The sequence below is a fragment of the Peromyscus eremicus genome, chromosome 14, assembly GCF_949786415.1.
Source record: "Peromyscus eremicus chromosome 14, PerEre_H2_v1, whole genome shotgun sequence".
Classification (NCBI taxonomy): Eukaryota; Metazoa; Chordata; class Mammalia; order Rodentia; family Cricetidae; genus Peromyscus; species Peromyscus eremicus.
In genome coordinates, this window is record NC_081430.1 from 51258275 (window position 1) to 51285206 (window position 26932).

The 26932-nt window shown below is 52.0% G+C and overlaps 1 protein-coding gene across 1 annotated transcript; it reads right to left on the reverse strand.

Moving 5' to 3' along the window:
* Positions 1–26932, reverse strand: Asb2 (ankyrin repeat and SOCS box containing 2). Its single transcript, XM_059279347.1, has 9 exons — positions 26672–26932; positions 18058–18162; positions 15919–16085; positions 15020–15175; positions 13209–13454; positions 10235–10406; positions 3833–4394; positions 2764–2917; positions 1–579 (listed from the first exon to the last, which is right to left on the reverse strand). Exons 1-9 carry the CDS (start codon positions 26875–26877, stop codon positions 443–445), a joined length of 1905 nt encoding a protein of 634 aa, XP_059135330.1. The 5' UTR covers positions 26878–26932; the 3' UTR covers positions 1–442.

The window sequence follows — 26932 nt, forward strand, 5'->3', positions numbered from 1 at the left end:
TTAGTATGCGACATTTATTGTACTCAATGAAGTACTCGGACTGAGGGTTCCCCCAGTCAGCCAGAAAGCTCAGAGTTCAGTGATGGATTCACAGCTGGACAAAATAATTCCAGGCAAGGGAACTCATTCCTAGAAGTTCTCCAGCCGAAGGCCAGGATTCCTATCTGGGCCGCCTTTCCCAGACCAGCTCTGCCCTGGCCCCAGGTTGAAGTTCTCTGGCAATGCCCAATGGCAGAGCAGCCAGGTCTGTGATCCAGTCAACAGTTTGAAACAGGAGGTGTCTTGCCTACTCCACACACCGGGCTCTCACTTTGGACGAAGCTCTAGTGCAGAGACCCAAGATCGCACTCTGCAGCTTCGTTCTGACCCCAGGCGCTCCTGGATGCAGGCCACCTGAGGTGTCATGGAAACAGTCTGAAGACCACATCTCCTCCCAGGCTGGTTACTGTGTGTTCTCGTATTTCAGGTATCTGATTAGCCTGCCTGGGAGTGGCAGTGTGTCTAGCAGTTTTATCCGGTATTTTCCTATGGCCTTCCGAACCCGCAGCCGGCAGAGGTGAGCCAGAGGTCTCGGAGGTTCTAGAAAGAGGAGAAAATGGGAGATGCCCACTTGTCATTTGCACTGAGCAAGGGATGTAGCCTGTGAGCTCAGTCAATGATGAGGCTGAGTCCAAGAGGGGTGGCTGCTTGCTGCGGGGAACCTCAGTCCCCAAAGTTGGGACTAGCAAAGTGCCTTTATACCTTCAACCTGCATTAATCTGCACAGTCCAAGGTGGTCTGGATAAATGCCACACTCACTTCCCAGGTAAGACTGCCTACTTTGCCCAGGATGTTCCTGGGACTCATGCTTACACACCTCTGTCTTTTGATTCTTCTCTTCACACACAGCCTGGACCCCCAAACAAATTGGTCAGAATTTGACCTCTTAGGCATTCCCATGCATAGGACTTATTTGGGGCTCTGCTGTCACTGAGAAGCCAGATAACGTGGGCAGAGAGTGGTAGCAGGACTAGGGAACTCCCTGCACGCTGTAGACTCCTACTTGGCTGCTCCTGGGCACCTTATGCTCTGGTGTTTGCTCAGTTGGGAGGTGGGGGATAAAGAGAGGCAGAAGGGTGCATCTGGTAACTGGGTAATTTATTTGGGTACAGGGAAGTAGTTGGTCAAACTAAAACATGCTATTCATCCATCCATCCATCCATCCACCCTTCCTTCCTTCCATCCATCCATCCATCCATCCATCCATCCATCCATCCATCCATCCATCCATCCATCCATCCAACAAGCTGGGCCAGAGATGCAGCGGTGCCTTCCGGAGGATGTGGGAAGGTTCCATACCATCTGAGAGGGGTTCTTGGTGAGGCACGGAGCCCGAGGCATTCCCAGTAGGGAAGGTGGCAAGTGCCTGCCTAGCCTTAGAGGCCGTGGTAAGGAAGATGGTGAGAAGGAGAGGGAAAGACAGTGGCACCCCCAATCGCATGCCCACAAGCCACCCTGGGTATCTGACAAACACCCGGTGTTTCCGCCACTTCTAATGTCAGCGCCTCAGCTTCCCTCTAGGAAGGTAGGGCCTTTTCTGTGGGGAGGGAAGTTGGTAGCCCAAGTCATAGAGAGCCTGGGGACCAAGCTGGCCGGCTTTCTCCACCTCAGAGCACCTTATGCAGAAGTGGGTGGAGAGCTAGCTGGAGAGAGGTGGCTTTAAAGTCACCAAGGCGGCCTCAGAACTGTGTGTCATCTGTTCACACATGCTTACTACAGCTCCCTGCCCCTGGGGTGGAGTCTAGTTGTGAGAGATGGCCCCCTTCTAGGGAAAGGACAGAACTGATAGGGCCTACATCTGGGTGTGGACCGCTCCACCCTCTAGTGGCCAGGGATCATGATGGCAGCAGTCAAGGACTCAGAGCAGTGGCCGAGTGGGTGGTGGGTAGATGGCACCTGTCCCCGGCAGCTGCTGCTGCTGCTGCTGCCCACTAACTTGTCAAAGGCATCAACTGAGAGTTGTTCACCCAGATCTGTGCCCAGGGAAGATCCTATAGCAGTTAGGGTTCCAAGAGTGGGTAGGATGAAGGAAGAATTGGGTACATCAGAGCTGGGGTCCTCTGGGGGACAAGGGTGGGGGGGCAGCCTTGGTGGATGGTGATAATTTTCTGCAGGCCAGTCTCTGTGTTACCTGCCTGACAGACAAGTGACAAGGGTCTAGTTTCCTAGGTGAAAGCTAGCCAGGCTTCACCATCTGAGTGCTGGAAGGGTTAGGGCCATGAGGCTGCCTTCTTTCTCTGTTCAGGCGTGAGAGGCCATCCTCACAGTCACTCTGTGTCCCTACAAAGGCTCAGGGCTTAGGCTGCTCCAGGTGACCTGCAGAGCATTGGCTCTGTGTGGCCAAAATCTCGTGGGAATGCAAGCTCCAGATCTGCACAAAACTGTGGGGTCAGGAGCTGCCCTTTGGATGAGACCTGGGTTCTGGGCAGTAGATCCACTGCTTCCTTGGGGTACCAGAATTATTTCAAACAGATTGAAGTATGGACTAACATGTTGTCAGGCCTGGGCTGGCACCTAGGCTGCCACTACCTAGCTATGTGACTTTGGTCCAGGTACATGATCTGTCTGAGGCTGGATGACTATCTATCATCCCAGGAGCTACCAACACATTGGGTGGACACTGCAGAGCAGGTCGGACACAGCCTGTGCTGGCATGGGTCACATCGTCTGATGTCTGAGTCTCTGGGACGGAGGATATGCTGGTACCAGCAGCCACAGCCCTACCTGCCTTCTCCTTGATGACAGCCCAGTCCTCAAAGCTGTCAATGTGTTCCTTTAGCCGGGAGCACAGCTGCACATTGCCCACGTAGTCCAGGAGGACGTCAATGATGGGTCCCGCCCAGCGGCTCACTTCCGGGGCCGACAGGAACTCACAGAACTGAAAAAGGAGCACACCACTCTCTTAGGTGATGTCAGAGAGGACAGAGCAGGTGTCTAAGACCTGGCCAGGTTCCTTCTACTAACCCCTCCTGTCAGCATGGCCCCTCTGAGCACTGGCATCAGTCATCTGACACGCAAAATGCATGAGTTGGGCTGGTCCCCTCACTTCTCTGAGCTTCAAACTCCTTGCCTATAAATTGGGCATATGACACCCACTCCAAGGAGGCTTTCTTTTTAAAGAACATAAACTACTTTGTGTATTTTAAACGCTTTGTTTTGTTTGGACTGAGGACAAACTACTGCATCATTCAGTGCTCTGTGACAGATCAAATCCCTGGACCTCTCTTATACTTTATTTTACTTTTTAACAGTTATTTTATTTTTAAGTATCTGTAAACATATGTGTGAATATATGCATGGGAGCATGGGTGCCCCCACAGGCTGGGGCAGGGGATTCCCTTGGAGCTGGAGTTACAGGTGGTTGTGAGCCACCAATGGTGGGTGCTGAGAACCCAAATCCAGTTCTCTGCAAGAGCATTGCATGCTCTTAACTGCTGAGCCATCTCTCTGGGCCCTCTTGCTTTTTTATTTTGAGATAGGCTCTCACTAAGCGGCTAAAGATGACGTGTAAGTTACTGTGTAGATGAGGCTAGCCTCAAACTGGCATTACTCTTGCCTCAGAGTTACAGATAGGCCTATGTCACCTGCCTGATTGTTCTGAACCTTAGAGCCTCTCCGATTTTTAAACCAGCCTGCTCGGCATCATCGGTGTGAGCCATGGAGTTGCTGATGAAGGTGCTAGCCACGGGTTCATTCTCCACCTGCCATAACCACTGCCCAGCCTGCTTCCGAAGTACGGTTATCACCCTGCCCTGCCTTCTCTGACACCCGCCTGCCCCCTCCCTCCATGCACCTGCACCACGCTGGGTGCCTTGTCGTCCACAGGCGCGTCGTGGAAGCGGCCGAGTCGCTGGGCAGGCGGGTGCGGCCCGTTGCCGTACAGGCAGGAGAAGCAGGGCTCGCCATCACAGCCGAGGTCCATGAGGAACTTGAGCAACGACAGGCACTTCATGGCAAACATGATGGTGGCGGGGAAGGCGGTGGGGTGCGTGGCGATGTAGGCGTCGATGTTGGCGCCGTGGTCCAACAGCAGCTGCATGGTGCGCAGGCAGCCGTGGCGGATAGCCACGAGCAGGGGGCTGATGACGTCGCGGTTGGGGTCGGCGCCCGCCAGCAGCAGCAGCTCGGTGGCGTACACGTTGTTGTTGACCACCGCGAAGTAGAGCGCAGAGCTCCGGCGGTCCTCGTAGAGGCGCGAGCGCTCGGGTGCCAGAGGCGCGTTCACGTCGAAGCGCGCGGCCAGCAGCGCCTCCAGCACCGCGTCGTGGTTGCGCTCGGCCGCCAGGTGCAACGGGCTGATGCCGCTGCGGCGCACGCGCGTGCGGCTGGTCACCGGCAGCAGCATCTGCACAATCCTGTGGGCGGCCAGGCACGCATGGGTCAGGAGACCGCACGCATGTGCATGGCCCGGCCAGCAGAGGGCACCGAGGGGCCAGCCATGCTCAGCCAGCCTCTTTCCCCTAGTCACATAGCCAGAAAAGGGTGGAGCTGGCTGGTGAGTTCCGGAAAAACCTCAGCCAGATAGGTTGTGGTTTCAAGCATCTCACGTGGACTCACTCCAGCTTAAATAAAGGATGCTTGTGGATGGAGAGATGATGGCTCAGAGCTCTGGATGATCTTCCAGAGGGCCCGTTCGATTCCCAGCACCCACAAGACCGCTCATAACCGTTTGTAACTCCAGTCCTAGAGGACTTGAAGCCCTCTTCTGGTGACCACGGGCATACACGGACATACATGCAGACAAAACATTGATCCACTAATAATAAAGACGGTGGCTCTCTGTAATCTGGAGAAAGTGGCAGGAAGTCCCTCACACCCATTGAAAGCCCACACTACTCTGTAGGAAGTAGTACACAGAGTTGGATGCTGAAATCTGGTGCCAGACCCTGCCCTGTACGGGAAGGAACCCCTGAGAATCCGGTTTCACCATTATGAGAGCCTGTAAAACATGTCTTGTTGGCCCCATTCTGCAGATGAGAACAACCGAGGCTTCGAATGGTTAAGGAATTTACTGGGAGGGGCACTCTGGGGCTGAATTGTCTTTCCTCCCTCTGTTGCTACACCAGCATCTGGTGGAACTTCTAGACATGGTTGAGGGGAGGCATGGGGCTGAAAAGGAAGAAATGTCTCAACTGCTCTTGCTCCAGACCCATTGGTCTACTGTGCCCATGTGATTCATTCTCTCCTCTCCTACAAGATGCAGTTTTTCTCCTGAATGTGTAACATCAGCTCCTTCAGCCCCTTTGCCCACTTTTGACAGGGAGAGCTCAGCCAGCCATTGCCAAGGCTGGAGCTCCCACTGCCCTGGCTCCTGACTGCTGGATTGGGCACTGATCTCAACACTCCACCTATTAATCTTCATAGTTCTCCTAGGGGCCCTTTGAGATTGTATCCCTAAGAGTCTTCAAATTACAAAGGAAGAAGCCCAGAGAAGGTGCAGAATTCCCAAGAACACACAGCTAGGAAGTGAGAACGCCAAGATTTGAATTCAGATTGTCTGATCCTTTAGGCAACACTCTTAACTACTCTCCTACTTCTGGTGTAGCAATCAGGGTGACAGCTGATAGGTCATGGGGTTTTGTAATTTTCACAGTGTGTTAACTTGCCTGGCCCATTTTACCCTTGCTGAAGCCCTGTGGGGTACCCAAAGCAAGCTGTGTCTATATTTTTATGACATGGCCCAGAAAGCCAGTGACAAACTGGAGGTCACAGAATAGCTCTAGGGTTCGACCCCAGGACCCCTCATCTCAGCTCTTGACCTCAGGACCCCCTCATCTTGGCTCTCATCCCCTGGATCCCTGCCACCTTCTAGAACAAGCACTCACACTGTTGATTTCAATCCCTGATTCATCCAAGCCCTGCTGGCAGGTGACCTCACAGCCTCCCTGTGGGGCTCTAAGGAGGTGGCCACGTTGGGGAAGGGGGAGGGCAAAGCAGGTGCCACCAGGCCAGTTCCCATGTCTCTTGCCTCCTGGCACTGTCCTTGCCTCTGGCTTCCTGGAACTGGGATGCCAGCAACCTCCTGCTGGGCTCTCCAAGGGCAGCATTATTATCATCAGTGATGCTGAATTTGGCTAAGATCTGCCTCTGAAACCTCAAAGGAAATTCACACACTCAGGGGAGCTAATTGCCTCCTAATTTCTATTTGTGCAGGCTCCGGGGGCTTGACCTCCTCTTCAGAGGTGCTGGTCAAAGGCAGGGCTGGGGCCCCTGGACCACCGCCATGACCAACAAATGCAGGGTAACAGCCGTGACGCGCCCAAGCACGGGAAAGAACAGGGACGGGGCGGGCTGGGCGGCTGGCCCATGGGCTGAGATCTCTGCAGGCCCCAGCTGGTCTCCAATGATTCCCTGCCCAGGCCAGGAAAAGGGTCAGAAATGTGGGAACTTGACAATATCTGCCCCGAGTCCCAGAAGCATCAAGTCAGCAACTCAGCGAGGCATCAGGTCACTAGTTACTTCTCTAGGACTGAAGAATCCAGGGTTGGGGTGCTGGGCTGGCCAGCTCCGAAAGAGATAAAGACAGTGCTGCCATTTTATAGAGGGTGGAAACGGAGGCCCGGGACTGGAGCGGGAAAGCAAGTGGGTCCGAATAGAGGCAGGCAGCAAGTCAGGGCAGAGTGGAGGCGCTGGATACCCAGGGCCAGGACTTTCTGTGGTGCCCCACCTCTCTTTAATTTTTTTCTCTTGTGGCCCAGGCTGGCCTCAAATAGCCTTGAATGACCTTCCACTTCTGATCCTCCTGCCTCTACCTCCCAAGTGCTGACATGACAAGATTATGCCACCATGCCTGGTTTGGTCTCCCACTTCTAACCAATAGAGAGTGCCCATGTGGACAACCATTATGTAGACGACTCTTTTCTACCAGGTCATTTTGAGGGACAGAGGGAAGGAAGTAAACAGGTGACTCCAAGAAAGAGGTTGGACTCGCTGGCTTCTCCCAGAAAGCCAAACAGACCTAGCCCAGGGCTGTTTCTGGGAGGCCCCCGGGCAGCATCTGGGAAGGCGTCATAGGCCAGCCTCTGACTTGGAACCTCAGTTCAGGCCCCCTCAGTATTGAAACCCCACTCTCCTTGCCCTAGAGCTGGGGTCCCAGTGAGGATGCTAACTACTCAAGCATAGATGTAGATGTAGATGTAGATATAGATAGTCTCGCCATGAGTGCTGACCTGAGTGTTGACATCTTGCCTTAATCCAGCCCAGGAGCAGTGAGAAGGCATTCAAGTTAGCTGTCATTGGGGGGAGGGGTGCTGGGGGACAGCATAGGCACTGAGGAAGCATCCAGGCTCAGAAGCAGCCGGACCTGGTGACAGCCAGCTTCATGCTGGGCCATCTCAGGCATTCCACTAACCTCTCTGAACCACACCTACTTCAGATTACGCTGAATTACAATCACAGCAATGACACCTACAGCCAGCCTTCACTGAGGCCCCGGACACTTCAGCCTCCTCAGAGTCTCAATGAACACGCCACCGAGCACTCACTGTGTGCTAGGCTTCCTTTAGAGTGCTCTTCACAGTCACTCCTTTAACTCAAAAATGACCCCACAAGCTGAGCATTTTCGTCTCATTTATTCTTCATACACCCCAGCAGGGTGGGATTTGCACCCTTGTTGCAAAGCACAACCTCGTCATCTTGTTCACCAAGCCTGCTTTGGAGGCTAAGATAACACCTCACATCTTAGTCTGATCAGCACACAGTAGGCGAAGACAACACCTCACACTTTAGTCTGATCAGCACACAGTAGGTGCAAGCCAATGTTCTGAGCACAGTGACAGCAGCCCTGCCCTGCTGCACCAAGCCAGAGGAGATCTTAGACAGAAAGTCATGGTGGCCTGACCCTTGTCAGCATTTACCCTGTCACATGCGAACTAGCCACCGCCGCTGCCAACGCACTGAACCACACTATCAGGCCTGACACGTGTGTATCACATATCACACACGTGTAAAGAGAAGACTATTTTATAATGGTGGGTCAGACAAGAACTCCAAAGTACAAGCCTGTGTTTTCTACTGGCCACAAGAGAGGTGCTAAGCTTCTGGAACTCGCTCAGGCACCATGTAGAAACCCTGGCACCCCACCCCAGGCCAGTGCAGTGCTATAAACTGATCTAAGGTGGGGCCTGGATCAGGGCTGCAAGAACGAGGTTGGGAACCCCTGCTTTCGGGGCCCTTGACTGCATTCTTGTCCAGTTCACCAGGTCTTTGGAAGTGTACCCGTTTCATTCACAAGGTCCCTGTACCACTGGAAATGGAAGACAGAAAACGTGCCCCTCAGTGACTAAAGGATGGGCATGCTAGGATCCTCTTTCAGCTCTGCCCCAGCACCCCTCACCCCATGTGCTGAAGAACAGGCGCATCTGGCAAATGGCCTCAGGTCCAGGCGCTGCGCTCCAGGCCCTGGTTAGGCAGTGTTTTGGCAGGTGGCTGAATGCCTATGGAATGTCACATCAAATCCCTGCTCAGCCCGTGGGAGGCCAGCATGGGGAGGGCCTCTAATGCCCCATGCCCAGGGTGTGAGCAAAGAGCCATGGCCCAGCCAGGTGGCAGAGGCTGCTGGGAATCCAACTTAACCCTTCACTGGGCAGTAAACCTCAGGAAACTGTGCATGCAGATGGCTTAAGGGAAGCCTGGGGCTCTGAGGGACAGTGTAGGCTCCTGGGGTTTTTACTTCCTTTTCTGTGGATGTTCCTCTTCCCCTGCATACCCCCTGCCTTACTGACAATGCCAAATAATCTATTCCCTTTCTTCTGCCAGCCTGAGAAGTTAGAGCATTTCCCAGTTTGGCCTCCCAGACACATGGTATGGGTTTTCTAACTGTAAATCATCTTCCCACTATACCACTGTGGTGAATGTTTCCTTTGAAAACAATTTGAAGAAAAAAGATGTATTTTAAAAACTGTCTTTAAAAAGTAATGAAAATTATCTAAAATGAAAAGAAACTTGCCAGGGTCCACAGTTGAGAACCACCCAACCAATAGAAAGGGTCTGGCCCCTGGGGTTAAGTCCTAGGCCTGGGGGGCTGGCCCACTGAGGCACAAGGCTCTTAGCTACCTGGGTGTTAGTTTCTTGTATTGTTAAAGGAGCCATCATGGCAGACTTGAATCCCACAGCTCAGCAATGAGGCCACACTTTAGAAATGACCAAAGTGTCTGTCCTCAGGGACAACCAGCATCCCATCTGCTAAGCATCCTTTCCCACCCATGTATGGGTGGGAAATTCTTAGCAATCATCTCTCAGATGAGTCGGGTGTTGGAGGTTCCAGAGAGAAGCTTACTCTATGGTGTATAAACTCTCACCATGGTCAATTTTATGCTACCAAAGAGGGGAGTGAACATGTTGCTGGATGATACTGCAATGGGTTTGTATGGGCTGACATAGGCTGGCTCTAGCGCATTCTGCTCTGGTGCTTAACAGTGCCTTTCTACTGGGGCCACCATGGAGCTTAGGTCTGGATGCCCTTTCATCATGCCTGTCTCTCTATCTGTCTGTATGTCTCTGTCTCTGTCTCTGTCTCTGTCTCTGTGTGTGTGTGTGTGTGTGTGTGTGTGTGAGAGAGAGAGAGAGAGAGAGAGAGAGAGAGAGAGAGAGAGAGAGAGAGAGAATGAGTGTGCACACTTTCCCTCATGCAGACTGCTTCTAGAGAAGTTGAGCTTCTCCCACCTGAACATGAAGTGTAGGGAAGTGCCCAGTGCCCAGTCCCTCCACATTGCTGTAAGCATCCTCAGCTGCTTACTAGGATGTGCTACAGGTTATCTCTACATCCTCCCACCCCAACAAAAAAACCAGTCATGAGTTCAGACTCCTCTCTGCTCCCTAAGTAGGATTAGCTGGGTCATTTGGAGCAGGTGAATTCCTGCCAACTACAAGCTACGTGACCTTCGACTAGTCACTCAACCTCTATTTATCTTAGCCTTCTCATCTAAAAAAAGAGGTCATCATGACCTCCACCTCAGCAAGCCCTGAGAACATTAAATGGGTTGGCCATGTTAAGCAGTGGTAGGACCACACACTCAAGTGTGTGCTCTTGTTAGTATGGTGGTTATCATATGTGGTCATTGCATTCTTCCATTGACAGCCTCTGACCTTCCTGCCCTTGGGGACAGACTCAAGCTGGTGCCCTGCCCCACCATGCCTTCACTGGGCATCCCTAGAGAGCTGTGCTGTGCATGGTGATGCCCATGCCCAGACTGACCTGTAGTTGCCCTTCTTGGAGGCAACATGCAGTGGAAGCAGGCCATCCTTGTTGGCTTTGTTGGCATCAGCGCCCTGTGAGAGAAGAAACTCCACCACATCTTCATGTTCATTCTTGCAGGCCTCATAAAGGGCTGATGCACTGTCACTAGCCTGTGTGTTGATGTCTGCTCCTGGAGAGGGAGAAGCAGAGCTGTGACCAGTGTTGCTGCCATAATTCAGGGTCACTGTGTGGTGATCACCTCTGAGCTAACCGCTATGTGCTGTGCCATGCCTACACTCTCTAAATCCACTAGGAGCCCTGGGAGATCACATCTTACTTTAGGGTAAGCTTTTCATCACAGACCAGGACACAGGACCTGAGAAGACCCAGGATAATCCATTCATAGATGTGAAAACAAATCTGAACCCCATAGTCAGAGGGTGGAAACCAGGCTTTCAGCCTTCACTATGTAGGGCCCCAGGTTGTGCCCTCACAGCGGCCTCAGCTCCAGCTAAGCACAAAGCTCCCAAAGGAAAACTCTACTGGCTTTGTTAGCTGAATTTGGGGTTGATGAATAGTTGGCCAGTTGATTGGTCTGAGGCATCATCTCATGTAGCCTAGGCTGGCCTTGAATTCCACATGAAGCCAAGGATGATCTTGAACTAGGGTGATCTTGAACTCTTGATGCCTCTAACTCTAGAAGGCTGGGATTACAGGCATGTGCCTCCACACTAGTATATGCAGTGCTGGGGATTGACCATGGGCTTTGTGCATGCTAGGCAAGCACTCTACCAATGGAGCCCCATCCCCAGCCCTGGATTTGTTTTGTTCTCCATCAGAAACAAGAGAAAAATGGCTTCCTTTCTCCTCTTAAGCATCACTGAGGAACTGACTGGAGAGATGGCTCAGTTGTAAAGATAGTGTACTGCTCTTAGAGGGGACACTGGGTTCAGTTCCTAGCACCCACACAGTAGCCACAACTACCTGTAACTCCAGCTCTAGTGGAAACAGTGCCCTCTTCTGGTCTCTGTAGGTACTTACACTCATATATACATCACACACACACACACACACACACGCACACACACACGCACACGCACGCACACGCACACACACACTTTAAAAGACAGTAAAAATAAAGTTTAAAAAGCAAGGAATCACTGAGCCATGCTGGTAGGAAGGGGACTAAAGCCTGGTGGCTGGTGGCAGTCCGCCTTCATCTCGGTCTTCTACATCTTCTGCGTCTCATGGGGTGAGCAAGAGAACCAGTGTGCACATGGATTTCTCTGCAAAGGGAAGTAGGCTTCATGTTGCAGAAGCAGATGAGCCGATGTGGTTCATGCAGGCTGAGATCAAAGGCTTGTGTCAACCACAGTTCCTCTCACGGAGCCATCTGCTTGCCTCAGCTTTTCTGATAACTTCATATCAACAGCAGTGGGATTCATTCTGACCTTGAGAGAAGGGCACAAGCCTTGATGGCCCATTGGAACCATTCAAGTTTTATTTCATGACTCCCAAGTTCTGGGGCCTTAGGTAGCTTTTAGATGTCTCAGTTTACCAGTTTGTTGACGAGGAATCATGGTCCCACCCTCTCATGTTTACTACAAGATGTAATAAGATACTACAGCCACAGTGCCAGGCTCAGAAGCTGCTCAGACAATGCCAGCTGTCTGGACAGAGCACAGGACAGAGACTGGCTCTGACCTTCCCTCAGAGGGAGAGTCCAAGGGTACCTTCAACAAACCTCTGGGCCTTGGGGTCAGGCTCCCCAGCAGGCCTAGGCTTTCCGGCAAAGCAGCCTGCTCAAACAGGAAAATATTTGTGTAGGAATCAGCTTTAGCACCCCATGAAGGGAGCATTCCCTGCCTCAGTGTCGGCAGGGGACAAGACAGCTGCCTGGAGAGAGGAGTCCCCTCACCCCCTGTGCACTTGCCCTCAGCATGGCCCGCTGGCGTGGGCTCCAGGACTCCGCCTTGGCCTCTGTGTTCTCAGAGTGCTCATTGCAGATTTATCCCTGGCTAAGAGCCCGTCCTGACACACACTATGGATGTGGCCTCTTGTCTCAACGAAGGCCCTGGGTCGTTCTTCTAGGCTGAGACGCTGTGGTGCAGTGCAGACTGTGTGCAGACTCAAGTGGAATCCAAGCTCTCATAGTGAGCAGTCACGTAGCCTCTCTGAACCTCAACCTCCTCATGTATACAGTGGAGCTAGGACGATGCTCACACTCTATCCTTTGTAGGTCCATGCTTAGCAGGAGGTCTGACACACAGTAGGTCCTCACCAGTTTCTTGCAGCACAGCTCCCAGGTCTGCATAGCCTCAAGCTCTCCAGTGTTCAAAAGGGACCTTCCTTCCATTGAGAGGGAAAAGAAATCACAGGGGAGCTTGGGGGAGTGGTCAAAATACGAAGCTTTTTCAGCCACGGTCTTGAAGTCTTTGCTACTGGAACATCGTGGTACAAGCCTCATTGTTTCCAGGTAAGATTTTTCATGGGAAATTAGGACAGAGACCTGGGTTCAGATCCCACATCTATCACTAACTTACTGTGTGATCTTGGACAAATCACTTTCCCACCCTGGTCCTTGGTTTTAATCACCTGCAAAACAAGGATGTGATCTCCATCTGAGGTCTTCTGGCTGAGCAATGTGATGTGGCAGAAAGAATAGTGGTTGGGCCACCAAGGAGTCCAAGAATCTAGATAGTTCTACAGCTAATTCTGTAGATAAGTCACTTCCTCTTTCCAGGCTTCAGATTCCTCTTTTGTGAAAGGAGGATGTTGTTCTGGACCAGAGGTGGTACGAGGCTTGTGTGTGACTGCAAGCACACCAGCAGCAGCTCACAGCAACTCTACTGAACCTGAACACAGCCTCAGAATCCTCCACACGGCCCTGCAAGGCCCTGGATCAGAGGATGCCCACAAGATGATCCCAACACAGCTTTCCTTCCCAGCGGACCTCTGAGCTCATTGCCAGCTGTACCCTGTGACCACTCACCGTGCTTAGCCAGGAACCTCAGGGCCTCCAGCTGCCCGCTCTGGGCAGCCACGAACAAGGGGGTGATGCTGTAGACATTCTTGGCCTCCACCTTGGCCCCGCCGCTCACCAGGATCTCCATGACCTCCAGGTCATTGCGGGAGACAGACTCGTGCAGTGCGGTCCAGCCCCGATTACAGCGGTGGTTGGTGTCTGCGTTGTAGCGTACCAATAGCCTCACCGCCTCTGCATTCTTGCGTTCACAGGCTGGACCAGGCAGAAGACAGACAGTCAGTGGGGCCCTGAAAGATTTGGCAGGTGACTGGTTTAATGCTCCCAGCTACCCTTAAGGAATACAATGTCAATACCTACCTCCATAAATGAGGAGGGTGAAACAGAGAGGGTATGTGACTTACACAGGGTCCCACAGAGTGTAAATGTCAGAACTGAGATTCAAATCCAGAGAGTCATGTCTGGAGACTCTGTCCCCTAGAGTGTTCTAGAGTGTCTATAATTAATTGTCCTTTTCAATGTTATGACAGACACTAGGGCTGAAAGAATCTAGACAATACAAGTCCTCATTTAACTCAGGTTAACTTTATCTTCTGAGTATAACCCATCTTTCTCATCCTCCTCAAACCTCTCCTTCAGCTTCCTTTGTCAAAAGACTCTGAATGTGCCCTTGGTTCCAGCCCATCGTTCTCACCTGGGAGCAACAGAGGGCACTGGAGTCTCCAAGGCGTATGTATGTATGAGCCAATTAACAGTTCTAGAAGCCTCCCTGAGGAGGGGGCAGCACACAGGGGGAGCAGCGGCCTATGGTGTTCCACCTCATGAGCCCTGGTGCTCTCTCTGTAAACCGCATAGCATAGCCTTCCTGGAGGAGTCTCGGGGGAGGGACCACAGGAGGCCACACACAGGACATGGGAGCCTGAGGCTTTGGTACATGATAGGATTAAAGACCAAGCTATTGGCTGGTACTTCACATACTTCCTACAGCTCTCTTTAGGACAGCTAAGGTCCCAGGTAACAGCTAAGGGCCCCGTAGAAGACACTTCCATGTCTGGTTAGGTGCCTGCTCTCTGGTCCTCACTGCCTACAGAATATTATGTGTGCTCAATGCCAAACCATAGGACATCTATCTGCCTTTGGTCCTTACGTATAAAATGGAGGCACTACCAATACTTACTGGGTGTGGAGATGGATATAGGGCTTAAGGAAAGGGCCTCACCCAGCACACAAGCACTCAATAGGTGCCAGTTATTATGATGGATTATCTATCCACTGACACTGGGCCTGGCTAGGGCAGCCGGTGCATACCTTTGAGCTAGTCCTGATCCAGTCAGGAGGCTTTTTTGCTTACATAAATATAGCAGAGATGTGCACTCCCTCTCCAACCTTTTGGCCTTTGCCCATGCTGTTCCAGAAGCTTGGCCAGCTGGTAAATCCCTTCCTGTTGGGGTTCAGCTCAGGTATCCCTCCAAGAGGCACCCTCTCCATACAATTCCCACCCCATCTCTTGCCAAGCTCTACATGCTTGTGGTCTGAGTATGTGCTCAAGCTTGGTGTTGCCCACAAACATATATCCCATCTTTTCATTCTGAGGCTGTGAGTGTCCCTCGGCATGCTGACCTGGAGAAGGACACACAGGAACTGTTAAGTGATCCCATGTGTAAATGCAAGATCAAATAACATGCCCCGTGCATCTTGGAGGGGTATCACCCTCTGCAAAGTGGACCCCTCAGAACCATGCATTCCTGGGAGCAGGCTGCAAACTGCCCACCTGACTTCTGGGCTTCCTGGTCCATGAGAAGCCTAGCCTAGAGACTTACCCTTGTAAAGCGGAGTCTCCCTGGATTTGTTAGAGATGTCAGGCTCTGCCCCTGCCTGGAGCAGTGACTGGAGGCAGTCTAGGTGTTCCCTGCATGTGGCCAGATAGAGTGCTGTCTCCTCCTGCAGTGTGCGCTGGTCAATGGCCCCTGGGTAGGCTGGGGAAGAGCAGGAAATCTGTGAAGAAGGAAGGTAGCCACACTACCCACACACATTCTGGCTTCCTCACAGTTCTGAGCAAGGGTGTGGAACTGCTTCTTCTGAAACCTATCAAGCCCAGATGGCCTTCATCTTGCCCCTCATGGCTCTGCTTGGGTTCCTGGCTGTAGAAATGCAACCAGATGCCACCTTCTCTGGGAAGCCTTCCGAGATTGAGCCCCTAACTCTGAAGTGTCTGTTTTTCCTTTGCCCTCTTAGTCACTGCTAGATATCCATGTCTCATATAGCTTTCTCCTTGTGTGTCTGGTGGGAGTTGGGACCATTCAACAACCAAAGGCAATACCTGCCTGTTGGTATTATTAATTCTAATCTGTCCTAACAGGAAGATGGGATTTGGAGATGAGGTGAAACTGGCCCAGGGTCCCACAGTTGGTGGGGACAGCCTTGGCAGTCCACGGACACAGTTGTGGTTCCTTTCACACCAAATCATCCCCTGGAACATTCTGGAACAAGCTGGCTGTCTCAGAACTCAGATTTTCCCTCTTCCTTTTCTAGGAATTAGGTTTTCCTGTCTGAAAGTCATGGAGAGACCGCAGCAGGGGCAGAGGCAGGCGCAGGGGCCGATCCACCCTCTCCCAACACAGTGATTTTAAACTATGTATGGGGGGCCATTACATGGCCTGCCCGCCCCCACCAAGGGAGAGCCCTTGTCCCTGCTGGTCCTTCAGTGATGGCCACTCACCTTGCTGCAGGACCTTCAGACAGCCCAGCTGGCCATAGTAGGCAGCCTCGTGTAGCGGCAGCCAGCCCTCCGTGCTGGGCTCGGCGAGATTCTTCCCATCCTGGATCATGGCCTTCAAGGCTTCTGCATCCCCTTCCTTGATGGCCTTCAGCACTGGATCCATAGCCCTGTGGGAGCAAGTGGTAGCCTATGTCCTGAGGGCCAAAAGGACCTGCTGGAGGGCAGGAGCCAGTGCCTGCTCTGGGGTCCTTCCTCCTTGGGTATTCAGTTTGTTCTGAGACCTGTGCTTCTCCCCTCCAGCTCAGTGGATGGGAGAGAATTAGGGTGGGTCCTCTGCAGCCCTGCAGCTTTCTGTGGCTGAAGCTAATGTCACACCCAGACTATTTCTACCAAGGGGACTCGGGCACAGAGTGCTAACAATGGCTAATAACTGTGGAGGCATCTGTCGTCACTAGGAACCTTTCCCAAAGATGGCCCTCTGGTTTGTACCAAGCACAGCTACCTACAGGGCTGAATGATTGCAAGAGCTCCCAGAGGCATGGACCTGCCAAGGCCCCTCCCTTCACCATCACCCAGCCTTCCCATCTCCCCATCGAATCCATTATCCCTACTCCCAGCTGCTACAAAATGACAATACTTGAAGGATTAATGAACTAGAAGCCTTTACAGTTTAAAACTTCTAAATGTCAAAAGCTTTCAAGGTTAGAGTGAGGAGCATCTTTGGCTCATTGAAGGCAATGTGTTCATTCTCCATTCACTGGAATCTCTTCCCTTACTGAATCAGTAGGTGCCATGGCTATTTAGGATCCTGGGATCAGGGCAATGATGGATTCAGGGGGAGTCTCTAGGACCAGCACCCAAACCCACCCCGCTGCTTCCTCCAGCATACGACACTTCCTCCTGTCACTCAGCCACTGGGTTATTAATAGCAGATACGGTTGAAGCCAGAGACTCAAGGACAAGGGACTGACCAGCTCGATCCTGGCGGTCCATCAACACCATCTCAGCCACCTGCTTGAGTTCTACTCAGGAGCAACCGGATCAACCCCCATCAGTCTCAGGGAGGGCCCCATGGGGTATGTGGCCACTGCTGAAGTGGAAGGGAGTGGGCTGGCTGGTCCTGTGGCCTTGGTAGGGGAGGTTCCCACCAGGTAATGCTTGCTATCTGACCCACCAGCCAGAGTGGGTCTCTCCAGCTGGGGTTCACAGACTCTGGGGCCCTCAGGGTCATACACTCACAGCTTCCCCATGAGCTCAGACCAAAGTCCCCACCCGAAAGAGAGAGAGGTTGCCAGGCATGTTAAATCACCAAGGACTAGTAGCAAGCTGGACAGGGCCTTGGAAGGCCACTTGGTCCTCCCCAACCCTGTCTTGCAGAAAAGGGAGACTAGGGGCAGGCCCTCCTTGGGCGGACATGCAGGGGTGGGCAGTTGTACTGAGATTAGAACCGGGACTTCCTTTCGTGTCAATCCCAAAGCCCCAAGGATAATAATGCGGTGCCTGCAGGGTTTGGAGAGCCTAGGAATGAGAACCGGCCAGCTGCCTCCTCCTCTCTGCTGCACAGAAATGGAGTGCCAGCAAGGGGACCTTTTTTGCTTTTAGCTGCTTCTAGGGCTGCTCTGGAGTTCAGCACAAGGGGTAAAGTACCATCTCCCAAGTGTCCCATTAGCTCAGTGCCCCAGGCAGAACCCTCTCCTTTGGCTCTGATTCGTTCTGGGCTTTGGCACCTGGCATTTAAATAAAGTGTTGTGGGTGGGGATTTAGACGTGCCCAGGTGAACCCCTGGAGGTGGCATGGGGAGACAGAAGACAGGGGTAAATAGAAGTGGAAGCCAACCCTAGCTCCTTCCCCCAGTCCTTTGAGCATGCTAGGGCCCCATATTTAGAGTCCCATGGTGCTCCTCCAGCAGCAGGTCACAACCTCTGGGGATATCTTAGGGGTCAGTCCCGAGTCAGTCCCGAGCATAGCCTGACTGCCACTCCTAGCAGGCATCAGTCCTGTGACCAGCTCAGTGGGAGCACTGGAATCTAGGGGCATGGCGAGAAGGGGGTCTAGTGCTACAGATCTGTCCCTCTCCCTGCTGCCCCCATTGGAGGGGTGAGCTTGATGGGGCCAGGTGGGGAGGAGGGGATCACTTACGCCATCTGGGAGGTCTTGAACAGGCTGCTGCTGTACTTCTGCATGACCCCTTGGAACAGGCCCAGGGGTGCGCGGGACGGTGTGCTCTCAGGAGGCGAAGAGGACCTGGAGGGGACAGAGCTGGAGTGAAAGAGAGAAAAGTACTCTGCATAGGAGAAGCGGGTCATGCTGCAGGCAGGAAGGAGGATGGAGAGTGAGCCGGGAGAGAGTCTGAGTGACAGAGAGACAGAGCTCTGAACCAAAGCAGATGGCCAGGTCCTCTCTGTGTGCTGGACACAGCTGCTGTGTCTCTGGATTATTTTTGGCCCTTGGAGGAAGCCCTTAGAGATTTAAATGACCATATAAGACAACAATGAGGTTAACCTCACCCCCGCCCCCACCGCCCCCCATCCCCAGCCAACCACAAGGGCGCAGATATGAAGCAAGGTGACATTCTTTACTGGGGAGGATGTGAGAAGTGGTCGGTGGCAGGAGTCAGGCTGAAAGGCCATGGGGGTCTCAGCGGGGCTCAACAAAAGATTCCTGGGCAAGCAAGGGAGCAGGAGAGCCAGTCTGAGAAGCCAAGGCATGTGGGCCCTCCACCTCACCTTGCTGGCTTCCCACAAGAGGGCTGTGTGCCCCATAGTCCTCTGGGGACCCAGCAGTCTAGAAGGCACACAAAAGGGTGTGTACAGAAGGTCAGACAGGGATTCAAACTCACATGTGTGACCTGGAGACAGGCTCATTTTCTCTGATTCACTTTTCCCACCTGTATAGTGGGACGAGAGCAGTCTCTGTCTCACTGTGAAATGCTTAGCTGTTTCGTTCTAGAGCACAGGGTCCCTCAAAGGCTCACATGTTAAAGGCTTGTCCCCAATGCAGTCGTGTTCAGTGCTGTGGCTTGGGGAAGTGATAGGATTAAGAGGGCTCTGTTCTCATCCTTAGATTTTGATCCACTGACTGATTCAAAATTGGATGGTGTGACAGGTAGCTTTAATTGTCAACTTGACACAGCCTGGAATCACCCAGGAAGAGAATCTCAATGAGCCTGCCTAAATTGGGTTGGCCTCTGGGCATGTCTGTGGGTGTTGTCTTAATTAAGTCAAGTTGATATGTGAAGACCCAGTCCATTGTGGGTGGCACCATTACCTAGGCAAGAGCTCCTGAACTGTCTAAGAGTAGTGAAATCAAGATGAGCACAAGCAAGCACACATAGGCATTCGTTTCTCCCTGCTCTTAACCATGACTGTGATGTGACCACATGTCTCAGGCTCCTGCAGCTCTGACTTTCCCACAGTGATGGACTGGAACCTGGGGTTGTAAGCTGGAGTGAACCCTTTTTCTCCTAAGCTGATTTGTCAGAATATTTTTACCATAGCAACAGAAGCTAAATGAGGACTGATGGCATCGTAGGGAGGTGGTGGGAATATAGGACCTGAGATCCAGTTGACAGGAATGGTCCGTGGCCCTTGTTTTAGTTATTGCTGTGGGGAAACACCATGACTGAAAAACAAGTTGGGGAGGGAAGGGTTTATTTGGCTTACACTTCCAGATCATAGTCCATCATTAGAGGAAGTCAGGACAGGAACTTTAACAGGGCAGGAACCTGGAGGCAGGAGTTGACGCAGAGGCCATGGAGGAGAGCTGCTTACTGGCTTGTTCCTCATAGCTTGCTCAGCCTGCTTTCTTATAGAACCATGACCACCAGCCCAGGGGTGGCACCATCCACAATGGGCTGGGCCCTCCCCCATCGATCACTAATTGAGAAAAATACCTTACAGCTGAATCTCATGGAGGCATTTCCTCAACGGAGGCTCTGTCCTCTCTGATGACTCTAGCTTGCGTCAAGTTGACACAGAAAACCAGTCAGTACAGCCCTTTGCTCTCTTTCATTGCTTCCTGGCTACTATGAGGCAAGCAGCCTCCTAAACCTTATGTTTCCACTCCCATGATACTCTGCTGTACCTTGGGCCTATAACAGTGGGCTGCTGGCCACGACTGCACCTCTGAAAGTCTGCATACAACCTTTCTCCTTTAAGGCATTTCTCTCAGGCTTTAGTCCCTAGGGAAGAAGACAGTCAGCTAACACAGACACAGGGGGGACTCGACTCAGGTCAGTGTTTCATTCTCCATCAGCCCTTCCGGGAGGTGATGGAGGTGTGAGAGCCACTCCGCTCTGGTCTTGTCTGGGGGTGCAGGGACAACAGACTTCGCTCTGGTCTTGTCTGGGGGTGCAGGGACAACAGGCTTGGCCCCTTTTCATCTCCTAGTGGGTCAACCTTGATATCAAGCACCCCCCAACTTGCTGTCTGGACACCGAGGCAGGGGACTGTCTGCAGAATTTGGGACATCATTCTGTGGCTGGTACCCATGGGACACAGATACTGTAATGAAGACCTTGGAAAGGATCCTGACCATATAGGGCAGGGCAGGGCAGGGCCTCCGACTCTGTGGATCCCTCAGCAAAGCCAGGCTGTGGTGCAGAGGAGAGGGCCGGGAGAGAGAAGTGAAGAGGAGGCCAGGATCAAACCAGGCCAGAGGCCTGGCCGCCTTCGTCTTTCTTGTCTCCACTCTCTTTCTCCATTCCCAACTCATTACTCCCTTCTCCACACATCTCCAAGCTGTGTAGGACACCCGTTGCATTCATTTAGAAATTTCCATTCTGTACTTATTAGATGGGCATTGATATTGCTGTCTTTTACAGATGAGCAAGCTGAGGATGGGGACGGCCCAGAGTCCCACACAGCAGGTGAGCAGAGCCAAGGGTCGGACTGCTCCTAAGCCCCTTCCATCCTGCAGAACCTGGCTTCACCTCGCCTCCTAAGCCTCCCTTCGGCTCCATGACCTCCACACTGGTTTTGTGCCTTTGAATGTGTACAGACTTTTGCTGAACTTTGTGCCTCTGTTTCTTTACTTGTGAAGTGGGGCCGGGACCAAACTAGGGGTTCATCATTGCTGTGTGGTTGAAGCAGCTCAGATTGACACAGATCCAAGAGCCACCAGCCCGGATGAGGATGTCTCACCTGGCCTGTCTGTACAGGCCCCATGTTCCCCTCTCTCTTCCTGGCCCTGGGACGGCAGCTTTGGCCAGGCTATCTCTGTAGTCAGCAAGTCTGAGCTCTCCGTGAAACACTGGGATTCCTGGTTCACGTGGCCTCTTGTGCCTAGATATGTCCAAATGTTCTAGCAAGATGATGCACACTAGCAAAAACTGCCACATTCCCCTAAAATAAGGATCAGTCAATGTGAAGTGATAACAGCAAGAAGGAAAGCCAAGGTGAGGAACCAAGGCTGATTCAGTGCAATAACATGGTCAGGGTCTCAGGTCTCCGCCATGCAGGACAAATTTCACAGAGCCCTTCCAAGCACCCTCCTGCCACCTCCCACAGCAGCAAGGGTGTGCCATTCCCTTTCTGTCAGGTGAAGAAACAGACATGACAGGTTCCGCAATGTGCCAGCCCTGGCTCTGTCCCAAACCCGGTGTCAGGGACTGGGCTTGTATCTCTAAGTCATGTATCATTATGGATCCTTAAATGCTCAGAGGCCACATGTGCGTGACAAGGCCACACACCCACAGAGCCGCAGGAAGGGGTTGAGAGCAAGGCAGGAGAAGTCGCTCTAGGAGCACTGAAATTAGGGTGCATGACCTTGGTCTGGGGGTTAGCTGTGTGGCTGCTCACAGTACCCAAGCTCTGAGTCTCAGAGTGGATGGGAAACAAGCTTGACACGGAAGCTGCTTTGTGCTTTCAAAGCAAAGTAGAAAGGCCCACTTCCCCTCTGCTGGCTGCGTGAGGGGAATTCCCAGTAGAGCCAGCCACTGGGCTGAGTCATCTGGGTTGAGAGGAACATGCTTCCGTGGGATGTGGCTACAGGTTATGAACTAGAAGAGGTCCAGGTAGGGCCTATCTGCACCGCAACCCCCACCCCCACCCCATCGAAACACAGCAAGCACCACCACTGTGCCTGCCCTGCTGGCTTCCAATTCACCTTCAGCCTTTGCCTTCTTCAGGCTGCAAGCTCAGGGAGGGCATGACCAGGTGCCAGGATGGACCCATCACAGGCTGTGAACAGTAGGTGTGGTAGCTTGATTGGAATCATCTGCAGCTGTACACCGCCCGCCCCACATCCCAAGCAAGTCTGGCTAGGTACCTCATCTCAAGCAAGTCCAGGTTTGTGTTTCCCTCCTTGGTCTCTTCTGAGAAGAGCAACGTTCAATAAAATGCAGGCATTTGAAGGCTTGGGAGAGCCGCTCTAGTTGCACACTGCTGGTCCATCCATAGTAAGCTCAGGCTCTCTACTTCAGGGATATATGGACCCCACTTCCCCATTGGATGGGGAGCTGGGTATGCCTCTTGGGAGCTCTTGGGGGCCAGGCTTGGCAAATGACCTTCATGAGTGTTCAACTTTGTCCCTTTACCTGGTTGTGGGGAGGTGGTTCTAAAAAGAGACCTTATGTTTTATTTGGCATCCTCCATAGTCATCTTTTCTAGGACCCCATCCTCCACTTTGAAGTCAATGACAAATCACATTCCCAAAGCATGCTCTTGGCTTTGAAGTGTTTATTTGCCTAAAATTATTCATTAGATACTTACAGTAACAAAGGCACTGAGACACAGAAGTGAACAGTGTCTCCTTGTCCCCAAGAAGTCAGCATATGGCTGGGAACACTCTCAAGAGACTTTCCCAGCTCGACAGGGAAGCTAGTCTGTGAAGTTGAGGCAGTCATAAGGTTGGGGCCCCAGGGACTCACCTAGGGGACAGGGGGAAGTGCATGCAAGCTGCAGGGTGTGGGGATGGCCCTAGCCTGCTACATGTATTTGTCTTTTGAAGACTGGGGGTGGGGGGAGGCTGGGCTGGAGTGTGCAGTACAGTGCTTGCCTAGCAAGAGCCTGGGTTCCATCCCCCACACCAGAAGGATGAAAAAAAAAAAAGATGAGAAAACGTGTACCGCAAGATGAGCAAGCTTTAACTATTGCCGTTTTGAGAAGGGACAGTAACAAGTGGTCAGGGCAGGACTCAATGAGATGGGGATATCCAATCTGACGTGGTCGCACATCCAGTAAATGACACAGAAAACACTTGAACCTCCAACCTCTTCCATGGCCTCTTTTGTTCTTCTGTCCACCCATTCCCTTGTATATAAATGGCCGTTTGGCATACGGCCATGACCAGGGCTTTAGAGAGCATATGAGGGATTTGAGAACCCCTGGAATTTCACAGGCTGCTGACAGAAGCAGGCAAATGAGGCCTCCACAGGTAAAATCCAGGGCCATCCACGCAGGAACCACCAGAACAGAAAGTACATTCAGCCTGCTTGACCTGGAAGTGGTTAGGGCAGGACTCACTGAGAAAGAAAGAGCTGACCTAAGACCCGAAGGATGAAAGGGGTCCCTGGAGCCTGCGTGATGCCCTAGGTCTATTCGATAATATTGTAATACCCAGAGAGAGATGAGCCTGTGTGATGCCCTAGGTCTATTCGATGATATTGTAATACCCAGAGAGAGATGAGCCTGTGTGATGCCCTGGGTCTATTCGGTGATATTGTAATACCCAGAGAGAGATGAGCCTGTGTGATGCCCTGGGTCTATTCGGTGATATTGTAATACCCAGAGAGAGATGAGCCTGTGTGATGCCCTAGGTCTATTCGGTGATATTGTAATACCCAGAGAGAGATGAGCAGGACTTGTAGGTCCTGTACCCCCTCTAACTTCTAATTCTGTTCATGAGTCTGCAGGGATCCTAGACCTCTGTGGGTGTGAGGGCAAGAGAGCAGAAGAAGCATTGACTTGCAGAATCAGCAGAGCCTACAGACTGCCTGGTCCTGCTGGGCACCTGTTCTGTCAGTTGTTAAAAGGGGCACAGAGACACAGCACAGCTCTAAGTGTGTGTTTCTCTCTCTGTCTCTGTCTCTCTCTGTCTCTGTGTGTGTGTGTGTGTGTGTGTGTGTGTGTGTGTGTGTGTGTGTGTGTGTGTGGTGTGTGGGGGGGGGGGTTGCTGGCAGGAGCCTGCCCCATGGGACTGGTCAAGGTGCTATCATGGGACAGATCCAGATGAAGACTGCCTGACCTCGGACAAACAGTTTCACTTCAGATGGGACCCGCCAGGCTGGACAGATGTAAATGTCCCAGTGTGTTTCTCCCTCCTTATCTCACAGAAGGGGACAGTTCTAGAGCTCAAGGTCCTGAGTTCTAAGGACCCCCCACACACACACACACACACCAGGAGGGGCTTCTGAGCTGGGGAGGACACTGCAGGCACCCAGAGATGTGTGGTTCCTGTAGCAGTCCCCTCTGTCTCTATCTGGTCCTCTCCTGAAAAAGAGGAACCTAGCCGGGCGGTGGTGGCGCACGCCTTTAATCCCAGCACTCAGGAGGCAGAGCCAGAGGGATCTCTGTGAGTTCGAGGCCGGCCTGGGCTACCAAGTGAGTTCCAGGAAAGACGCAAAGCTACACAGAGAAACCCTGTCTCGAAACACACACACACACACACACACACACACACACACACACACACACACACACACACACAAAGAGGAACCTGTGTTTGACTTCAGCTCAACCAGCCAAAAGAGGAAGTGCATGAGCCAGGTCCCTGCACAGGGTTTCTGAGGCCCCAGTGGGATGTGGTCAGGGCCAGCTTAGGAGCCTGAAGGTCTTGTCTTTCTCGCTACTGCCCAAGGAGCCTGCCTGACATCCTTGTGGAAGGGACTCCTCAGAACAGGGTACCCTGGCCTTGGCACAGCCAGTTAGATACAGGTGAACTAACATTAGCAAAGAGCAATGTGACACAGATAGCTTTCACCCTGGAACAGGGCTGGCATGCCTCATCTTTCACTACGAGTCATGTCTGCTGTGGCTCACATTAGCAAGATCTGTACATTAAAGCAGAACTTCTGAGGGAGTTGGGGGACTTTTCCAAGGTCAAGGTCTCCTAGGGGTCACTGATTGCTAGAGACACTGAGATGTGAGACCCATGGCTCTCAGTCACACAGACACCATCTGCTACAGGAATTACTGTCCCTGTGCACCCGACCTCCAACACACACAACTTTGGCTGGGGGTTGGTGGGGCAGCAAAAGCATGTCCACAATTTATACATTTCTTTCCTAAAAGCACTTGAGGAGTAAATGCCCAGTACCTTTCTGGCTGCCCCTGCAAAGAAAGTGTCCCCTAGGTCAGTAACTGGCCAGTCTGGTAGCCGCTGGCCACACATAGCTAAGGAACACTGGGAATATGACGGCTGTGAATGAGAAATACATATGATTTTAAAAGCTTGAAAAGAGACAACTATGCATTACTTATTTTATGCATGTGTATGTGTGGGCACATGTGTGCCGAGGTACCCATGTGGAGGTCAGAGGACAACTTCTTGGTTCTTTCCTTTCATCACACATAGGTACCGGGGACCGAGCTTGGGTCATCAGGCTTGGAAGCAAGCACCTACACCCACTGAGGCATCTCACCAGCCCTTCATGTATAATTTTTATATTGGTGACTAGTAGAAATGATGATACACAGTGGGATCAGGATCTGTCCCTGGCGTTTGAACTTGCTTTTGGGAACCTATTCCCCATGCTGGGTTGCCTCGCCCAGCTTTGATGCAGGGGAGAAGCTTGGTCTTGCCTCAACTTGGTATGTCATGTTTTGTTCAAGCCCATGGGAGGCCTGCCCCTTTCTGAGTGGAGACAGAGAAGTAGATGTGGAGGGGGGAGGTAGATGGGAGAGGAGGAGGGAATGGGAGGAGAGGAGGGAAGGAAAACTGGTCAGTATATAAAATAAATGAAAACATTTAATTAATAAAATATATATAAATTGTAGATCATGGTTGTGAATGCCTGGATTCTCAGCAATGGGGAGACCAAGGCAGGTAGACTGAGAGTATGAGGCTAGCCTGGGCTACACAAGTGAGTTCCAGATCAGCTTGAGCTTATGTAATTTGACAGTGTCACAAAAATAAATTTTTATAAAATTATGTATTATAAATTTTCACTTGTGGTGGAGCTCAGCCGCACTCTGAACAACAGTCCCCTGCATTCAGGCATAAATCAGTAGGGCAAGGCCAGGTCTGGGCTTTGGAGCTAGCTAATTCCAAGTTCCTAGCCTTGTGACCTGGGCCAGTTAGTCAGCCTTAGGCTTCGGTTTCCCCAACATAGAGACCACTTACAGAGTCCTTAGAGGATTTTTAAAATGGAAGTGTATAGAATCAACCCCAAGAAAGCATCAGTTCCACACTCATGGAGTCAGTCAACTTCAGATCAAAAATATTTGAAAAACCTGTCTGCTCTGAACTGTGCTGACTGATTGCTTGTCGTTATTCCTCAGATGATATAACGTGACAGTTAGTTACATAGCACTTATATTTGTTATTAAAAGTGATCTAATGATGACTTAAAATATACAGTTGGGGTATGCATGAGTTATATGCAAATACAATTATTTTATGTGAGATACTTGGGGTACGAGCATCCTGAATCCCACCCCACTGAGACACCAAAGAGTGACTTTAAATGACAAATGCAGTCCATTAAGGGGTCAGAGATCAGGATATTTTGTTTCAGTATGAACATCCTTGGGCATCTGAAGCTTGGGGAATGCCCAGAGGTCCATTTTCCCTTCATCAGCCTTGCCTCACTTACCCGGTCCACGGGTGGAAATGGCCTGGCTGGTGGTGGGTCTGGGAGGACACAGTAGTCTCAGCAGGGGTTGGACCGCGAGTCTTGTCTGCCAGGCTCTGCTCGATGGCCATCTGGACCAGCTCCTCCTCACTCAGGCTGCTATACAAGCTGTATTCCTCATGCCCGATGGCACGCTGTCTGCCCCGAGTGGTGATCTCAGTCGCCATCTTGGCTACTTCTCCTCCGAGACTCAGCAGCAGCAAGCACACAGCAGGGGACAAA